An 18,570-nucleotide genomic window follows, 5' to 3' on the forward strand; every position below is an offset into this window, starting at 1 on the left:
TACAAGGCCCCCCTCACACACATCCCCCCTCCCAGGGGCCACAGAGACGTGCCAGCAGCCAGCTACTTCCAGAAGCAGCGTGGGGCCAGGGCAGGCAGGCAGCCTGCCTGCCTGAGCCCTGCTGCGCAGCTGGACTTTTAGAGGCCAGAAATCACGATCGATTAGCAGAGGCTCCAGGATCGACCGGTTGGTAACCACTGCTCTAGATCAAAAGAAAATTCTGGGGAAGCTCTATGGCTTGTGTCACACAGGAGGTCAGTCAAGATGATCACAATGGCCTTGGAATCTGTGTACCTATAAAAGACACACTGAAAAGTTATTTTTAGGTGAGAAAAACAATGCAGTTATTGTAGCCTCCCAACAATTACCTTTATATTGTTCAGATTAACTTCATCAAGACGAGAGTCATTATCTTTAATCCTTTGCAAACTCTCCTCTACATGTGTGGGATTTGGTGGTTCATCTGAAAATGGTATCATCCTTTCACCTTTTACGGTATCTGAAACATAAGACAAGGAACATGAATCAAAAGAGCCCATCTGTCATAAATATAAAGGGAAGGGTAACCACCTTCCTGTATACAGTGCCATAAAATCCCTTCTGGCCAGAGGCAAAACCCTTTCACCTGTAAAGGGTTAAGAAGCGAAGATAACCTCGCTGGCACCTGACCCAAAATGACCAATGAGGGGACAAGATACTTTCAAATCTGGAGGGTGGTGGGGGGGGAAAGCAAAGGGTTTGTCTGTCTGTGCGATGCTTTTGCCGGGAACAGATCAAGAATGCAGCCTCACAACTCCTGTTAAGTTAGTAAGTAATCTAGCTAGAAATGCGTTAGATTTCCTTTTGTTTACTGGCTGGTAAAATAAGCTGTGCTGGATGGAATGTATATTCCTGTTTTTGTGTCTTTTTGTCACTTAAGGTTTTGCCTAGAGGGATTCTTTATGTTTTGAATCAGATTACCCTGTAAGGTATTTACCATCCTGATTTTACAGAGGTGATTATTTTACCTTTTCTTTAATTAAAATTCTTCTTTTAAGAACCTGCTTGATTGTTCATTGTTCTTAAGATCCAAGGGTTTGGGTCTGTGTTCACCTGTACAAATTGGTGAGGATTTTTATCAAGCCTTCCCCAGGAAAAGGGGTGTAGAGCTTGGGGGGATATTTTGGGGGAAGACATCTCCAAGTGGGCTCTTTCCCTGTTCTTTGTTTAACACGCTTGGTGATGGCAGCATACGGTTCAAGGACAAGACAAAGTTTGTACCTTGAGAAAGTTTTTAACCTAAGCTGGTAAGAATAAGCTTAGGGGGTCTTTCATGCAGGTCTCCACATCTGTACCCTAGAGTTCAGAGTGGGGAAGGAATCTTGACACCATCTGACGTATTAAGTGTAATAAACGGTACACATTAGTTATTACATCTAGTCATCTGCCAAAAACTTTTATCCTCTGCCCATCCTGCCAAAAACCAAGAAACATCACACCATGCTGTCCTCTTTTGGCCATACTTTCACACAGTAACTTTTTTTTTTTTAAATAAGTCCTTCCGTCACATTCACAACAGATTTTTGAAAAAACAGATGGGAATTGGATTACAAAAGAAAATATTAAAACCCAGACTCAATCACAAATAAAATACATATTCATTCATTCCACTTTTACAAAAAGTGAGTATATTTTATCTCTTTTTATTAATTTCTACCCTTTCCACAGCTCATCTAACAATTTACATTTTATATACAAGCTTACCTTTGACTTGGAAACGAAATGCTTTTTGTGTATCAAGAATATAAGTGTAACGTATTACAGTTTATGCTGCAGTAGCAAAATGACTGGATACTTGGTATTGTACATAGGTTTTTATTTAGATCTTGACTATAAATACTCACCTGTGAAGCTTTCATTGCTGACACCATTACTACTTCCTACTATGTCACAGAACTGAGTGTTTGTTATCAAGTTGTGCATTCCCAGGATAGCTGTAAGAGAAGAATTTTACTGTTCCCTGCTGTTTAAATTCAGAATCTGAAGAATATTTGAGAGATTAATAATTGCATCTGGTTGGAAAATGTCAGCTGTTCAATGAAAAGTGTTTGCCATTTTCTTACTAATTCTAATAATTTAAAGCCATTGACAGCTTTTTTACTTCTATTTGGCCTGCCCCTTTTCAAAACAGCCATCAAAATCCCACCAATAGACATCATACACCACAGCCAAGCGTGCAGTTCAACCCACATATATCATTACATTGTTTGCTGCTTTGTCAGTCTAAAGCTAGTTTTACAAGGCATATAGCACCACGTTCCCACATTTGAGGAAGGGATGTAACACACATTTACACAAAAAAGCTGTCAGTTTGAGGGAAGACCTTGCTTAACCCATTTCTTACTTCTTCAGACCCAAAAAACAATAAAATGGTGAAATATTTTGTATGCGGGGAGATAATTTGTGCAATGCTTTTTCTACAAACCTCCAATGTGTAACATGACATGGTTCAATTTCTAAGACAACTAGATTTCATGCAGCAGTAAAGACTTTCAGGCTTTGCCAGGTTTCAGATGACAAAGATACAGTAATATTTACTACAGAGGATCAGGCTTTTATGAATATGCACAAACACACCCATGCTTCAAAAACTAACCTGCAAGGTCACACAGTTCTGTATCTGTGGCACTTGTCAAAGCTTCCTCCAGTTCTGGATCAAGAGAGACTTTTTCTTCTATGAAAGACTGTACAGGCTTCTGTTTGGGGATAAATATTTTCCCTGTGTGTAGGGGAGAAATAAAGAGTCTGAAATTCCTTTGGATTATATGGTTATTCAGTTTTACTCATCTCACCATATTACACGTATACACACACAAGTTTAGTTCTCCAGCCTGAACTACTGCCTTATAAAAACAAGCATGAACCATCATTAGCTAGAAGACTGAAATCAGCCCACCAAACCCAAGAATGCTAACGGCAAAGGGGCTGATTTGGTCAAGTATGCTGGAATTTAATTTCTGCCTAATTTGTTTTTGGAGAGTTGGAGGGTGTGGTGATGGGAAAACAAACATGAAGATCTGGCATTGTAAGTAATGTGGTATCCCAACCATCAATATTCATCTTTTAAAGCAATATAAATATTTGCTAATATTTTGTTTTCCATTTATATTAAGTTTTCTCTACATTCACCTCTCTAGTAGTGCTTCAGGATTTACAGTGACTGACTGATATCACTAACTGCACCAGGAGAGACCACTACCTGGAAGACTTCTAACTTGGACTCATCAGGTAGGACAGATACCAAACCTTGTCTGAAGTTTCAGATTAAAATGTATTCATTTTATTTTTAGTGATACATATTCTGCTTCTGATTTTGGATACAAGGGCTTTAAAATGAAAAAAAAAAAAAAGCCCCTATCTGAGCAGTCCAAATCAAGGGCAACGTACATGAATAGCATCTGAAGAAAGTGAAAAGGCAAACTATATTTTGTAGATATTTGCATACCCAAGGATGCTCTTTTCTAAACTGAGGTAGGCCCTGTAGCAGAGTCAATGAAAACACACTAGTTAGAATAAGCAACTAATGATTGCGCACTGGTTTCTCAGTTATTGCAGACAGAAGATGGGAGAAGTTATTTTTAGAGGACATGCAGTATAAACAGTACTCTGGGTAGTTCACATAAAATACATAGTGTACATATATTACATCTATTTTATTTATTAATGTACACTAATATGTACATATATATTACATTTATTACACATAAAAATACACACCCAAAAGCAATGAGAGCCTTTGGAACCAGACATTTGAGGCTGCAGAGGCTAAAGCTCTTGTTAATATGCCTAATATGACTCTCCACTATTTAATATAGACATTCATTTAAATTTCCTGGAGTTAAGTGAAAAAGGAAACAAACACACTTGAAAACAGAATAGGGATTTGTTACGTGCCTTCAGTGATGTTTTCCCCCTTCTAACGAACCTAAAATCACTATTAAAAACTAGTACTAGACTAGATATCACTAAAATTTATATAAAACTTTACTTTTAAAACTTAAGAGCATATTTCCTTACTACAGAAACAATTATGGAAAAAACAGAAGGGCAATTAATACTGGTAGAATATGGCAAGTGCTAAGCATCCGTTCCCCTTCTTTCAGCCCAAAGGAGGGTTTCATTGGGTGGGACTGCTTATTTATGGTTAAGGATATGATTTAGTCATGGAGGACATGGATTCTGTGACTTTACCGGACCTCCGTGACTTTAGCAAGCCTCCCCCCCCCCTATTATTTTTAGTAAAAGTCAGGGACAGGGAATAAACAAAAATTCACAGAGCTGTGATCTGTCCCTGACTTTTACTAAAAATAACTGACAAAATCTTAACCTTAGTCATTGCTAACTACAAGGTGGAACAGATTGTTTAGTATAAGTAGTTAACGCATATTTCAAAGGACCATTCAAGGTGAAGTGGCCCATTAACACCTCCAGTCACAGGCAGAAAAGGAAGGGGGCAGGGGAGGAAAAAAGCAGTTTGGAGGAGGAGGGGTTGTTAGGGGCTTACAGATTGTTGTAATACACCATAAACCCGTCAAATCTAGTGCATCTTTCAGTCACTCTTCTTGCAAAGGACATTAGGTCCTTTGCAAGTGCTACAATACTATTCACATTAACATTCAAACTTAGAACTTAGTTAGGACCATTTCAATACTATTAAGTAACCCCACCATAAAATCTCAATTCCACATCAGCAATATGTGCCTAATTCAATATTCTCATCTAAAACATTCTTTCAGATTCCTCAGTCATGCTGGCTAGTCCCAGCTCCACTGTGACAGCCCATCGTGCACCAGGGGCAGGCTAGGTAGGTCACAAGCCAAACATCCAAGATATTTTCCTCATTTTGAATATAAATATTTGTAACTTGCTGTTTGGAATGAGATTAAGTTTAGACTTTTTAAATACCTCAGTGACATGGGATTTTATTGGTGTTTTTTTTATTTGAATTTTTTGAATTGTGGGATGTTTAAAAAACTTGGGTTTTAAAATTCAGAATCTCATGCATGAAGACAGAATCCACATGCTACAGTGAACACAGGCAGCAATAAAATGCCCACGAATGATTATGGTTGTTTGTTGTGCTCTCTATAATGCACTGATGCACCACCACAGCAACAGATTAAAGAGCCGTCTATTGATTTTTGGTTTTCCTCCACATACATGTAGTTGGTATAACAAGGCACCCTAAGCCACAAACAAACCAGTGCCAGCATCATGAAGCATTTTCATTTCTAAGTATTCCCATTTTGGGGAGTTGTACAATAGGGAACATTAACTCATGGGATGTTCTGTGCACATCTGAAAGGAGACAGCAAACCTATTTTCTTACACTACTGTACTGAATATAGTCATGATATAGTAGTTGGTAATGCACTCCTCCTGGCTCCTTTATAGATGCCATGTGATCCTTGATGCCCACAGAGCAATCAAGAAAAAGTGATGTTACACTCCTGATTCATGCTGAACAGAACCTTGGAATGAATGGGAGATTAGGGGGAATTAAGTGATATCTGATGTTGTAAAAGCGTTGATTTGATTTTTGTCAGCATCACATGCTGAGAACCAAAATGATTGTCTGTTAATACCCTATCTACTAATAAATATTAATATATGGGAAAACGTGTCACTTGCTTGGTCACGTTTTTAAGTAACCATCCAGGGCAGGATATGCAGGATTTTATAGAGTATTTGGTATCTATTTTTGCAGTTATTTTGTATAAATAATTTTAATTAAGATGAGGCACTTGGTAACATTTACAGATTGGTAAATAAGCCTCAGAACATCAGAACCCAAAAGGGAAAAAAAAACCTGAAAACTGAAAGGAGGTAAAGTTTTGTTTTCTAAATAACTGCAGGCTTGTTAAAGAAGTGAATGCATAAGCATGTCACATTTGATCTGCAGAGTCAGTGGGTTTCCTGTTCATTTCCCCTTCCCCACATATTAAGTGGGCTTTTCCTGTGAACTGAGACTTCCTGCTAAAAACCCACAATCCCCAGGGCACCTCAGGACTTCATGCAATTTTTGAACCGGTTTTATCAGCACAAAAGTCCATATTTATATAGATAAGGTGATAAATAGTTGTATAAGTTTGTTTCAAAGTTTTAATTCTGCATATTCTGAAACTGCCAGTACAGATTGTTCCTCTGACAATCTTCCCATTGGACTCTATCATAAGACTCTGGAAGTCAGCGCTCTCATCTACTTTTTAAGATCAGGAGGCAGGGATTTGAGCTAAATGGAAGAAAAGTGGGCAAAGGTTTGTGAGATGGTACAGCTTTGTGGGGATGAGTGTACATTTCTCTGTCTAGTAAGTTCAGAAAGTGTGCTTTAATAAAGTTATCAAATGAAGGAGTCAAACACTGGCTTCTGCTGGATATATTTTTGTTAGTAGGTCTTTAGAGCAAAGCTAGAAATTGTACTTGTGAAGGAGCTGTGAGAGCACTATAAAAGGGAGGGGAGGGTCCACAGGTGCCCAAACTGTGGCCCCGACCCTCCCCTGCCCCTGGGCTGCCCTTCCTCCAAGACCCCGCCCCTTCCCCCATCACTCACTCTTACGGTCGGTAAAAAGTAAGGGGGGGGGGCCATAGCCTCCTGATCCCCCGTTTCAGCGCCCCTGCACGTGTGTGATCAACCTTCGGTTAGTTTATCATTTAAGTCACAGTTTCTCAAACTTACATAGTTTAGATCACTTCTTAACAGAGCTGGTTTTATGGCACATTCATGAATGCATAACATCCCTGTGGCAACTACAGCAAACGTTGCCATGATAAGTAATGTAAGGAATGGATGTTTAGCTGCCTTTAATGCAGTAAGCATGGTGATTCCCTCCCGAACCCCCAGGTTTGGCTCTTTATTTCATCTCCCCTTCTGCTTCTCATAGCTAGAGGCAGAGGAGGAGGGAGTCCAGCATGGGGCGACCAGCTACCTTTCCACAGATCTCCTGGAAGTGCTTTGTGCACCACAGCCTAGGAACCCGTTTAAGAGGAGGAGGATGTCAGAGAGGAAGGAAGAAGATGGTGGTCTCTCTCACAGGATGAAATTCACTCTAGCAGAGGGCCTGCTGAAGACTCTCTATGCCTCCTGTGTCTCACTTGAGCCCTTTAGGGTAACCTGCAAACTAGGTGTGGGAGGAATAGGAAAGTAGAGACATTTCTGTGAAAAACAAAAACTGTTTTTATAAATTAAAAATGTGCCTGGTTGGTCTGGTAAAAAAATACACAAAAATTGAGAGGTCAGAGAGTGAGGACTACTGCACCCGCCCTTTACTTGCAGCCTCAGGCTTCTTCCTTACTCTTCAGCACTTGCTGAGGCAGCAGCAAACAGTTTTTAAAGCAGTTCTAACATTGTTAGGCCCAGTCCAATCCATCCGGCTTAACTCTGCTAGAAGCAGTTTTGGGTGTAACCCAGGTAGAGGACTTGTGTACATAGAGCCTTTGTGAGAACGTTTCCAACAAACGTCATCTCGCCAAGACCAGTCATCATGTCTGTTCACTTGTATATTGCACATGTGAAAGCAGCTTAATTTTTCAGGTAATGAGCAAATACTTCAAGACAATTTAGTGTCTTGTTCAGTTACTTCAAGGATAAGACCTCTGTATCTTAGGAAACAATGATCTAACTAGAGGCTCACTGCCAAGAGAGCTATGGGGATATTTTTCTCTTTATACACGCACACTAACACAAGCACTTTTAAAAAGTCACATCTGCACATCAGCCCATGAGGGCTATGAAAACCATTTCTTTGACTATCTGGGAACATTCCATTTTTTAAGGGTTTGATCACATGACGAAATGTGACAGACTTTACTTATTTGGAAACCACGGGATACTTCAGAATTTAATAAACAACGTGATATAAAAAAAGGAAGATTACAGAAATGGTTAGTATTTGACCACCACTGAAATACTTATTTATCTTGCAACAAAGCCCATTGCCAACTGTGTCCACATATCTATTCTATAGTCGATACGGGGACACCATCATAGGGCCTAAATCACATCAGCCACACTATCAGAGGCTTGTTCACCTGCACATCTACCAATGTGATATATGCCATCATGTGCCAGCAATGCCCCTCTGCCACGTACATTGGTCAAACTGGACAGTCTCTACATAAAAGAATAAATGGACACAAATCAGACGTCAAGAATTATAACATTCAAAAACCAGTCGGAGAACACTTCACTCTTTGGTCACTTGATTACGGACCTAAAAGTGGCAATTCTTCAACAAAAAAAACCTTCAAAAACAGACTCCAACGAGAGACTGCTGAATTGGAATTAATTCGCAAACTGGATACAATTAACTTAGGCTTGAATAGACACTGTGAGTGGATGGGTCATTATACAAAATGAAACTATTTCCCCCCCCTCCCCGGCTGTTCTTCAGACGCTCTTGTCAACTGCTGGAAATGGCCCACCTTGATCATCGCTACAAAAGGTCCCCCCACCCCGCTCTCCTGCTGGTAATAGCTCACCTTACCTGATCACTCTCATTACAGCGTGTATGGTAACACCCATTGTTTCATGTTCTCTGTGTACATAAATCTCCCCACTGTATTTTCCACTAAATGCATCCAATTAAGTGAACTGTAGCTCACAAAAGCTTATGCTCAAATAAATTGGTTAGTCTCTACGGTGCCACAAGTCGTCCTTTTCTTTTTGCAGATATAAACTAACAAGGCTACTACTCTGAAACCTTATTTATCTTGATCAATCTATTTTGTTTGCTTCCTGCCATTGCATTTAGGATCAGTTGTAACCCAAACTTTCCAGGCTACAGAATGTACTTTGACTTCCCCACGCCTTCTAATCTCATTTTATGTACTATGATTCTATGCATGGTGGCAACTAGTCTAGGTTTCAACAGACATGCTATACTGCCTCTGGCTTTTAATAAATACAGTATTGTGTTGATCAGTACTCACATGTGTCCACCATATTAAAACAGGTTTCACAGTAACAGCTGTGTTAGTCTGTATTCGCAAAAAGAAAAGGAGTACTTTAGCACCTACTTTGGCACTTCATGAGCTACAGCTCACTTAGCTCACGAAAGCTTATGCTCAAATAAATTGGTTAGTCTCTACGGTGCCACAAGTACTCCTTTTCTTTTTTCATTGAAGTTAGTGGTAATTGACAAACTGCACATCAAGATGATTGGACTCCAAATCAATTTCATTGTATACTAATCCTGGGACCAAAGCATCTATTGGGAACAGAGGACAAGTGAGTAGTATTTACTCTCTGTCCTAATGATTCCTTGCAGAACAAAGAAAAATAAGGGTAATAAAACTGAACATATCTTCATGCCCTTCAAGATTAAATATTTCACCAAATCAACATTCAAGATTGTATCCACCATTTTCCTTTATTTTAATAACGGAGAAATGCTTTGGCTTGTCAACCCACTCTTGTACTCATCTTTTGAACACAAATGAATGCCAGCTTTGTAAAATACAGGTGATAAATCTCTTCCTCACAGAGCCATGGGGCATTCAGAAACAATATTTACTACATATTCTTCATTAGAATAAAATTCTGAAAGGCACTTGTATAGTTTTTCCAATTCCCAGCTATATAAATCCATTTTCTCATGCTAGCTTTCATGTAAACGTGTCTTGCAATACAACAGCACTTAACCAAGTGTCAATTTGTTAAACTTTCACCTCCTCTTAAACTCAAAGCATCTTTAGGCATGTAACTTCACCTCACAATACCACTGTCCCCCTCCTACACCCCCTTTAACCTCTCACATTTCACAGAATAGTTCCCTAAATTTCCTTTAAAGACTAGCCATTTGTCTGAAAGACAAAATTGGGTATAATTGCAATTGGGGGAATTCCTGCAGAATAATTCTTGATGCTAAAAAGGCCAACAGTAAGTTTAAATCAACTTAAGCCAAGTGACCTGGGTCAATCCAGAAAAATAATGCATACAGCTAAAGTTTTTAGTCCAACATATTTACTGTTATGTTAAAGCAGAAACAATGTTTTATGACCAGTCAATCCATGAGGTGAAGAAGCCATAGTAAGAATGCAGTGTGTGGGGAGGTGATGGGAGGGAAGGACTAGAAAAGTGTAACACTTTTGAGATGCAAAGCCTAATTTACAAAATATGAGCTAAATATTAAGTAAGACCATAGCACCTTCCACATGATGATTTCAGAGGGAATACAAGCATTAATAAATTAATCTTCACATCACCCTATGCAGTTAGGCAAGTATCACATTTCACCGTTAGGGAAGCAGGCAATGAGAGGTTAAGTGGCTTGCCCAAAAACACACTGGTTTCAGAGCCAGGAATAAAACCCAGATCTCCTTACTCCCAGCCTTGAGCTTTTGCCTTTTTGCAGGGAGACACACAGCTACTTGTTCTGAAGTTACTGCAGCTTTTTAAAGTGACACTTCCTGGAAGAAAAATGTGTTACATCAATCTTTTGCCTGAATTATTTCTTCAGGCAACAATGGCTTATTGTATGTTTCAAAACTTAATCAGAACAGTATGTGACTTTCAAGTTCTTAAAACCGGTTGAAAACAAAGTCGTTTTTTTAGAAGGGGTGGGTGTTTGATAGTACGCTTTTAGAAACAGAGCCAAGCACTAGAAAGAGTATACTGTACTCATTTTACATATGATTTGTTATGCTTCACACTTCTATAGTCCTGTTTCTCCCATTACCACCAAGTGCTTCACAATACGATTTCAAGCTCATCAAGTTTCACAAGACAATGAGGTAGCTAAAGGTACTAAATTGTAGTGGAATCGTGACATGTTACAACCCTGGGGTTAATCATGCAGTTGTTTAACAGTGCACGTCAACCCTAAATTATTTCAGACACAAGTGAAGAACACCATATTCAATTCAAACAGCAGGGGAATTTAGGCAGGCAGAGTGTAAGTTACCAGGGTCTGTGCGTGGCCAGGACATTGTATTTAACGTCTCCCATCATATACTACTCGAATAATCTCAAGTGCTCAGGACCAGCACAGAAGCCCCCCAACATCATGTTGAACATCAGTTCAGAACTGACTCCAGATTTCAGAGGAACAGCCGTGTTAGTCTGTATTCGCAAAAAGAAAAGGAGTACTTGTGGCACCTTAGAGACTAACCAATTTATTTGAGCATGAGCTTTCGTGAGCCACAGCTCACTTCATCAGATGCATACCATGGAAACTGCAGCAGACTTTATATACACACAGAGAATATGAAACAATACCTCCTTCCACCCCACTGTCCTGCTGGTAATAGCTTATCTAAAGTGATCAACAGGTGGGCCATTTCCAGCACAAATCCAGGTTTTCTCACCCTCCACCCCCCCACACAAATTCACTCTCCTGCTGGTGCTAGCCCATCCAAAGTGACAACTCTTTACATAATCAAATCGGGCTATTTCCTGCATAGATCCAGGTTTTCTCACATCCCCCCACCCCCATACACACACAAACTCACTCTCCTGCTGGTAATAGCTCATCTAAACTGACCACTCTCCAAGTTTAAATCCAAGTTAAACCAGAACATCTGGGGGGGGGGGGTAGGAAAAAACAAGAGGAAACAGGCTACCTTGCATAATGACTTAGCCACTCCCAGTCTCTATTTAAGCCTAAATTAATAGTATCCAATTTGCAAATGAATTCCAATTCAGCAGTTTCTCACTGGAGTCTGGATTTGAAGTTTTTTTGTTTTAAGATAGCGACCTTCATGTCTGTGATTGTGTGACCAGAGAGATTGAAGTGTTCTCCGACTGGTTTATGAATCATCTGATGAAGTGAGCTGTAGCTCACGAAAGCTCATGCTCAAATAAATTGGTTAGTCTCTAAGGTGCCACAAGTACTCCTTTTCTTTTTGCGAATACAGACTAACACGGCTGTTCCTCTGAAACCTGTTATAATTCTTGACATCTGATTTGTGTCCATTTATTCTTTTACGTAGAGACTGTCCAGTTTGACCAATGTACATGGCATGACTCCAGATTGAAATGGTATTGGTGAATCACTGAGTGGACACATGTTCCCTGCACAGTCCTGATTAGCTTACGAGATCCACTAGGATTACAGCACAAGGTGGGATCATTAAAATAAGTATCCCATAGAAAATAGGTTTGTTGTAAAGCTTCCTATAATCAAGGTAGCTGATTGGCGAAGGTAAAGAAGATTTATATAAATCAGGAGGTGGGCAAACTATGGCCCGCGGGCCACATCCGGCCCACAGGAGCCTCCCGCCCGGCCCCTGAGCTCCTGGCCAGGAAGGCTCGCCCATGGCCCCTCCCCCGCTGTCCCCTCCCCCCTGCAGCCTCAGCTCGCTCCGCCGCCGGCACAATGCTCTGGGTGGTGGGGATGTGAGCTCCTGGGGCAGGGCAGCTGCAGAGCCCGGTCTGACCCGGTGCTCAGTGCTGTGCGGTGGCGGCGTGGCCCGGCTCCAGCCGGGTGGCGCGGCTGTAGCACCGCCAGCCACCAGTGCTCCAGACAGTGCGGTAAGGGGGCATGGAGCAGGGGGGTTGGATAGAGGGCAGGGGAGTTCAGGGTGGTGGTCTGAGGGCGCAAGTCTGGATAGAGGGCAGGAACAGGGGGTTGAATGGGGGCAGGGGGGTTGGATGGGGCAGCAGGGGTGACTGGATGGGGCAGGAGTCCCAGGGGCCAGTCAGGAATGAGAGGAGGGGTTGGATGGGGCAGCAGGGGGCAGTTAGGGGTGGGGGCGGATAGGAGGTGGGGGTCAGGTCACGACCCCCTCCCCTAACTGGCCCTCCATACAATTTCTGAAACCCAATGTGGCCCTCAGGCCAAAAAGTTTGCCCGCCCCTGTAAAACAGGATAGGTGTGGTTTGTATTTTTGGGAGGAGAGAGAACTGGATAGATTTCCCATCTAATTAAGTAAAAATTCAGAGAGTTAGACATAAGACTCAGACCAGTTTCTATTCTATTGTATTTGGTAGTAAAGTCTCTGTCCCAACAAAACTGCACATAGGGAAGCAGAAGCAGCCCAAATCAGAATTTATTCTAGCTAGTTTAGATTCCTGGTAAAAATATAAGCTTGAACACACATTAGACAAGAATGATTTGTCACAAGATGCATGGGAAACATTGTCAAGCTAGGTTAACTGAACAGCTAAGCAAGATTCCCATTCCTCACCACTCCACGTTTCCACCTATTCAGACTGAGTTCACCGAAGTTTTAAGTTTGTCTGTTACACTGAGGGCTCGTCTACACTGGCACTTTACAGCACTGCAACTTTCTCGCTCTGGGGCGTGAAAAAACACTCCTCTGAGTGCAGCAAGTTTTAGCACTGTAAAGCACAAGTATAAACAGTGCACCAGCGCTGGATGCTGTGCTCCCAGCACTGGTAGCTATACCCCTCGTGAAGGTGGGGTTTTTTTAGAGTGCTGGGAAGATCAGGGAAGAGTTTCTGAAAAATCAGGTTCCCTTAAAGTCTCAGGCTGTGCAACCAAAAATTAATGTATCTGAAGTCAGACAACTTTTTGAAAATCTCAGTCGAAGTGGGGCAGCAAGCTAAGGTTGAATTTTGACAGTCAGCATCACTCTCCCACGCAAGAAAAAAAAAAATACCCCCCCCCCCCGCATCATAAAACCAGAGCTGGAGGGTGGGGGTCTGGAGAAAGGAGTAACAAAGAATTATGCTGTCTAAGACTTGCATAAAATTCCTCACTACTATACACTGCAAAAATTCTGTTTTCATAGCTCTCATTTTGTTTTACAATATTTTTAATATATTCTTTCCATTTACTCCTTTTTTAAATTAAACTTATCTTTTCCTTTAGTATTCAAGGAAAAAGATAAGGAAGGTTATTAAATAAGAACACTCTTTTTAGGAGTGAAGGGATCTTTAATGGCTACGCTGGCATAACACTGCTATATCTGAACAGCTTGTTGCCACTAGTAATACTTCATTACATAAAGGAAGTGACATTTGATCTTTATTCACTATGATTTATACTACAGCTGGATCCTTCTATTTTCCAGAATTAATCGCATGGCTTTGGTCTACAAAGCTGATAACAAGAAAGCCAGAGGAACTTTAGAAGGCATTCCCCTAACTGAGTGAAACCATATTTAAAACATCTTCTCCTTCTCCAGACCAGCAAGAGCTGGGAAATCTGAGAAGGCAGAGTTATCAGGCTGGGTGGTAAGTGGAGTAAAGAGAATCGAGCATTACTTTTATTACTCTCTTAGATCCTTCCAGCCAAACTAAGGACTGCTTCCATGAGGTCCAGAGGGAGCCATGTCTAACCTTTCTCAGCTAGACTAGAAACAAGGCCTTTAGGGAAAGGAAACCCAGAGGACTTCTCTCACAGTCACCTTTTACCCTTAAACTGTTTGCACTATGTGCTGGGAAACCTTACTAAGGTTAGAAACACAGAACAAGATAGGTTAAATAGCACACTAAAGACCCAAATACAAGCCAGGAGAAGCAGAAGAGGGTGTGGCTGCTGTAGTTGCAGGCATTATATACGAAAATATTCACCCAAATGTCTGCATCTAATTGCTATGCGCAATCAATAATTGCATATGCAAATTAAGCAGATTAATGTACAGAAAAGTCTGAAAATCCAGAACCAGCTGTTCATTCACCAACAGATAAGCTAGAATCTAGTGTTTTGAACCAATGAGTACAAGATACAGTTGAAAAACAGAGCCTGAAGGCACCAAATAGTAGGACAGGAACTCCCCCACCCCCAAAAAGGAAAATATTGAATTAATTGAAGTCCATTGATTCCTTCCAACATAATCATAATTTATAAATGTATGAATGGGGACAGATTGACAGGCTCAGTTTTAAATCTGGGCCAGGGAAGAAACTGTTCCATAAGGACAGAACCACAGAGCTGTTAATCAAAATCTTGTGTTTTTTTTTAAAAAAATCCTAATTATTATTTCAGTTCCAGAGGCTTTATGAGTAAGTAGCATTTCTGAATAGACTTTCACATTAGCCATTACATTTTTTCTGCACTTACATTTGTTTGACAATAGTGATTTGTAGCCAAGCTTTAGAAGTGTCAGAAACACTTGAAAACTTACTTTGATTCTAAATCATGCTCTAGGACACAGACTCTTGGACATTTTCTTAAATTATTGGGAAGCAGAGTTGATTTACAGTGAAATTTTCTTCACTATCTCCAAGTGCTATATCCTATTTGACTGTACACACATAATTATGCGAGTAGGAATGATTAGATACCAGAATCAGCTTTGAGCATGTGTATGCATATATTTATATAAAATCATATACACTTATTATATGGACTCCAGATACGTGTTTTCATCTGCAACATTTTCTTTGTGGTGTAAGCATGTCTTGTGTTGTGTCTTTTTTTAAAGCATTCCCAATAAAATTCCAACCCAACACACTTTCCTAAAATGCAGAGTAACAGCAAGTACTAAAAATATTTTTAAACCAGAAACTTGAATCACAGAGTACAAATGGGGCATGAACCTTCTCATAATACAATTTCATGGGTAAAAAATTTAAATTTGCTCTGGGCCATTTTTCTGCTAGGAATCCTACCATATCATCTGGGATTGGAAGGCAATAATGCCTTTTGCTGTACTGGGCTCCAAGCTGTAGAAAAGCTTTGCCTTTTAAATCAGTCACAGCCATCCCTCATTTTTACTGCTATCCAATCTCTTCAATGCCAGGTGGCTTTTAGTAAGACCACTAGCGGCCCTCCTATTTACATTCTTTCTTCTCTCTCCCCACCGCCATGATGGACTCCTCTACTACTTCTCCAGTGTTATAAGTGTGGCTTTATTTGTAATATATACAGTTTATTACTCTACATGTACGTTTTCAAACCACTATACAAACAATAACTAATGATAATGACACCTTTCCAAGGTAAGAATTCCTGTTTTAGAGATAGGGGAAGCAGAAAGCAGTTCCCAACAGATAAGTGGGAGGCCTGGAACCTGAATTCAGGACTTCCTAGCTCCTGATATTGTGCTTAGTCCACTAGATCATGTTGCTTCAATGGAATTTTCTTGTTATATTCCAACGTAATACCAAATTATTAATGGGATTGTCCATAAGCAATTCTCTGGAGCACTGATGGTGTAAGCTACCGGAGCATTTCCAACTACTGACAGGGAGAATGACACTTCAAATAAACTGGCTGAGGGGAGTTGCTGGCTATTCTACCCAAAGAAGAATGTCAAAACAGCCCACACATCACACCAGTAAAGTCCATTCCTGAATGGGTGTCAACATGCTGGCTAAGGACATTCTTACCTTTCTTTTCCCCTGTAAAAGGAACAAAATCCTCCCTGTCTTCTTGTTCCAGTGCTTCCTTCTCCAAATAAGCAAGGAGTCCCTCTCTGTCAAAAGCACCTGAGGCCTTTTTAGTAGTCTGGTCTTTCTGTCGGAAGCCTGCTGGCAAAAGTGCATTCTACAAAACAAAAGGAAGAACTATGACAAAGCTTCAAAAGTCCTGGTATACAAGTTGTCAGCTTCAATTCAGTCTTTTTGAAAATCAAATTCATTCTATTCTACTTTTCAGAAAATCTTGAACCTCCCTCCAATATTTATTTTTGGAGTCCAGGTCTACATACAATGGATTGCATATTGTGCATTATTAGTGTTTTTAAGAAACAGTTAAAATTGAGGGGTACCAGAGCTTCTAGACCACGGATCGGCAACCTTTGGCCCGCAGCCTGCTCCCTGGCGGGCCGGGCCGGTTTGTTTACCTGTCGCGTTCGCAGGTTCAGCCAATCGCTCCAGGCCAATAGGGGCTGTGGGAAGCGGCAGCCAGCACATCCCTTGGCCCGTGCCGCTTCCCGTAGCCCCAACTGGCCTGGGACGGCAAACCGCGGATAGTGGGAGCTGCAATCAGCTGAACCTGTGGATGCGGCAGGTAAACAAACTGGCCCAGCCTGCCCTGGGGCTTACCCTGGCGGGCCACATGCCAAAAGTTGCCAATCCCTGTTCTAGACTCGCACAGTAGTTATTTCACATTTCCTTTTCAATACGCATGCGCCCTTCACTTGCATGGGGAAGAGTGAATAAAAACCACTCACCCCATTTGGATGCTCAGTCAGGACACTATCTACAACTTTCCAAATTCACACGACAACTGTCTATTCTAGCCAACTCAGCCAGCAACCAACAACATGGGGAAGCACTTTTGTGCAGGAGACTTGATCTTACTCAAGGCCTCTGCAACTGCTGGTATGATGTGAATTAAAGGAGAAAGTCATAGAAAAAAATTGAGGAAAAAATGTAGATAGAAAGGAGGGAGCATTACCTAAGTAAGGGGGGAGATTTCAGATGGTCATTTTTTTTTAAAAAAAAAAAAAGCATTTTGACCGTTTCCCCACAGTTAAAAATTATGCATGTCACCAACATGAGAAGTAAGCAACCATACATAACTACTGGCATCCCACAAGAATACTCTGCTACAGATCAAGTTATTCAACACTGACTAGTATATTACAATACGATTGAATGTCACAAGTCTACAGAGATTATATCAATCTTAAACCTAAATTGACAGCTGGAACTAGAACCCAAATCTAGCTAAAGAACAGGACTGGGAGGCAGAAGAAGTCAACCCTTCCTCTCATCATCAGTACATGCAACAGAGGAGGCCACCAGGGGTACAAAAAGACAGTGATCAATACATGTTGGAAACAGGATAATAAAGCTAGAAACATTTTCAAACAAAGAATTTCCCTCAGGAACACCACCAACTGTATTTTTTCTTCCTATAATTATATATTATTCCCAAAAAGGTCTTCATGGTCATTTTGCTTTACGTTGGTTGTTATGATGTTGCAAACAGGAAACAAACAGCTTTGAGATAGGAGTCTTTATTTTTAGTAGTGTTTCTTTAGCAGGTTAGAAAACCTGTTCTGTACATATCAAATGAATTCAAGAAAGAGGCACTAGTCTGTCAGCATAGTTTCTTAACCAGTGCCACCAAAAGGGGCTGTTTGCTACCCAATACCCACCTCAGGGTCAAGGTCATCCAGAACAGTTTCCAGTTGTTTCAGCTCTTCTTCTGATAGCTTGCCAAGAATGTCATCCTCATCAAGATCCTTGTACTTGTCCAAATCTTTTCGGAATGGAAGTGTCATGTCTTGAGTAGCAGAAAGTCACTAAGCTTTTCAAACTTCTAATAGAGACTGAGTTCTGTTGTTAAATGGAGCTACAGAAAGAATAAAAAGAGCACAATTCAGGACATTTTCTCAAAATCACTGTGTTGCTTCCAAGTGTACAAGTGCACTTCCTCCAGAAAAGTTTCCCCCTCCATCACATGTATACATCAATTTTTGCTGTTATACAGTAGCACATATCATAAGTGCCCTCTGGTTTTTATCAAATGTCCATTACCAAACTATCTAAGCACTACTAGGCTCCTAGTAGCCATTTAAAAATCTCCAACCCCCCAGACCAAATCACTCTGCATCATGAAAAATTCAAGTTTTGACTTATAATGTTGATAGTGCCAATTTTACTTATTCTACTGATATCAATAGGACGCTCAATACTAAAGGATTGGAAAAAGACAAAAATAGTTATGAACA

The 18,570-nt window shown here is 40.7% G+C and overlaps 1 protein-coding gene across 3 annotated transcripts in view; it reads right to left on the reverse strand.

Annotated features, from left to right (window-relative positions):
* Positions 1–18,570, reverse strand: part of LOC125643772 (tropomodulin-3) — a 43,783-nt gene that overhangs the window by 12,321 nt on the left and 12,892 nt on the right. For all 3 annotated transcript variants that reach the window (XM_075133083.1, XM_048866926.2, XM_048866924.2), the window contains exons 2-6: positions 17,995–18,191; positions 16,277–16,433; positions 2,636–2,758; positions 1,884–1,973; positions 369–499 (exon numbers count right to left, since the gene is read on the reverse strand). In XM_075133083.1, the coding sequence (XP_074989184.1) occupies positions 369–499; positions 1,884–1,973; positions 2,636–2,758; positions 16,277–16,433; positions 17,995–18,120 (627 nt within the window). In that variant the 5' untranslated portion in view covers positions 18,121–18,191. The remainder of the gene's footprint in view (positions 1–368; positions 500–1,883; positions 1,974–2,635; positions 2,759–16,276; positions 16,434–17,994; positions 18,192–18,570) is intronic.

The sequence above is a fragment of the Caretta caretta genome, chromosome 10, assembly GCF_965140235.1.
Source record: "Caretta caretta isolate rCarCar2 chromosome 10, rCarCar1.hap1, whole genome shotgun sequence".
Classification (NCBI taxonomy): Eukaryota; Metazoa; Chordata; order Testudines; family Cheloniidae; genus Caretta; species Caretta caretta.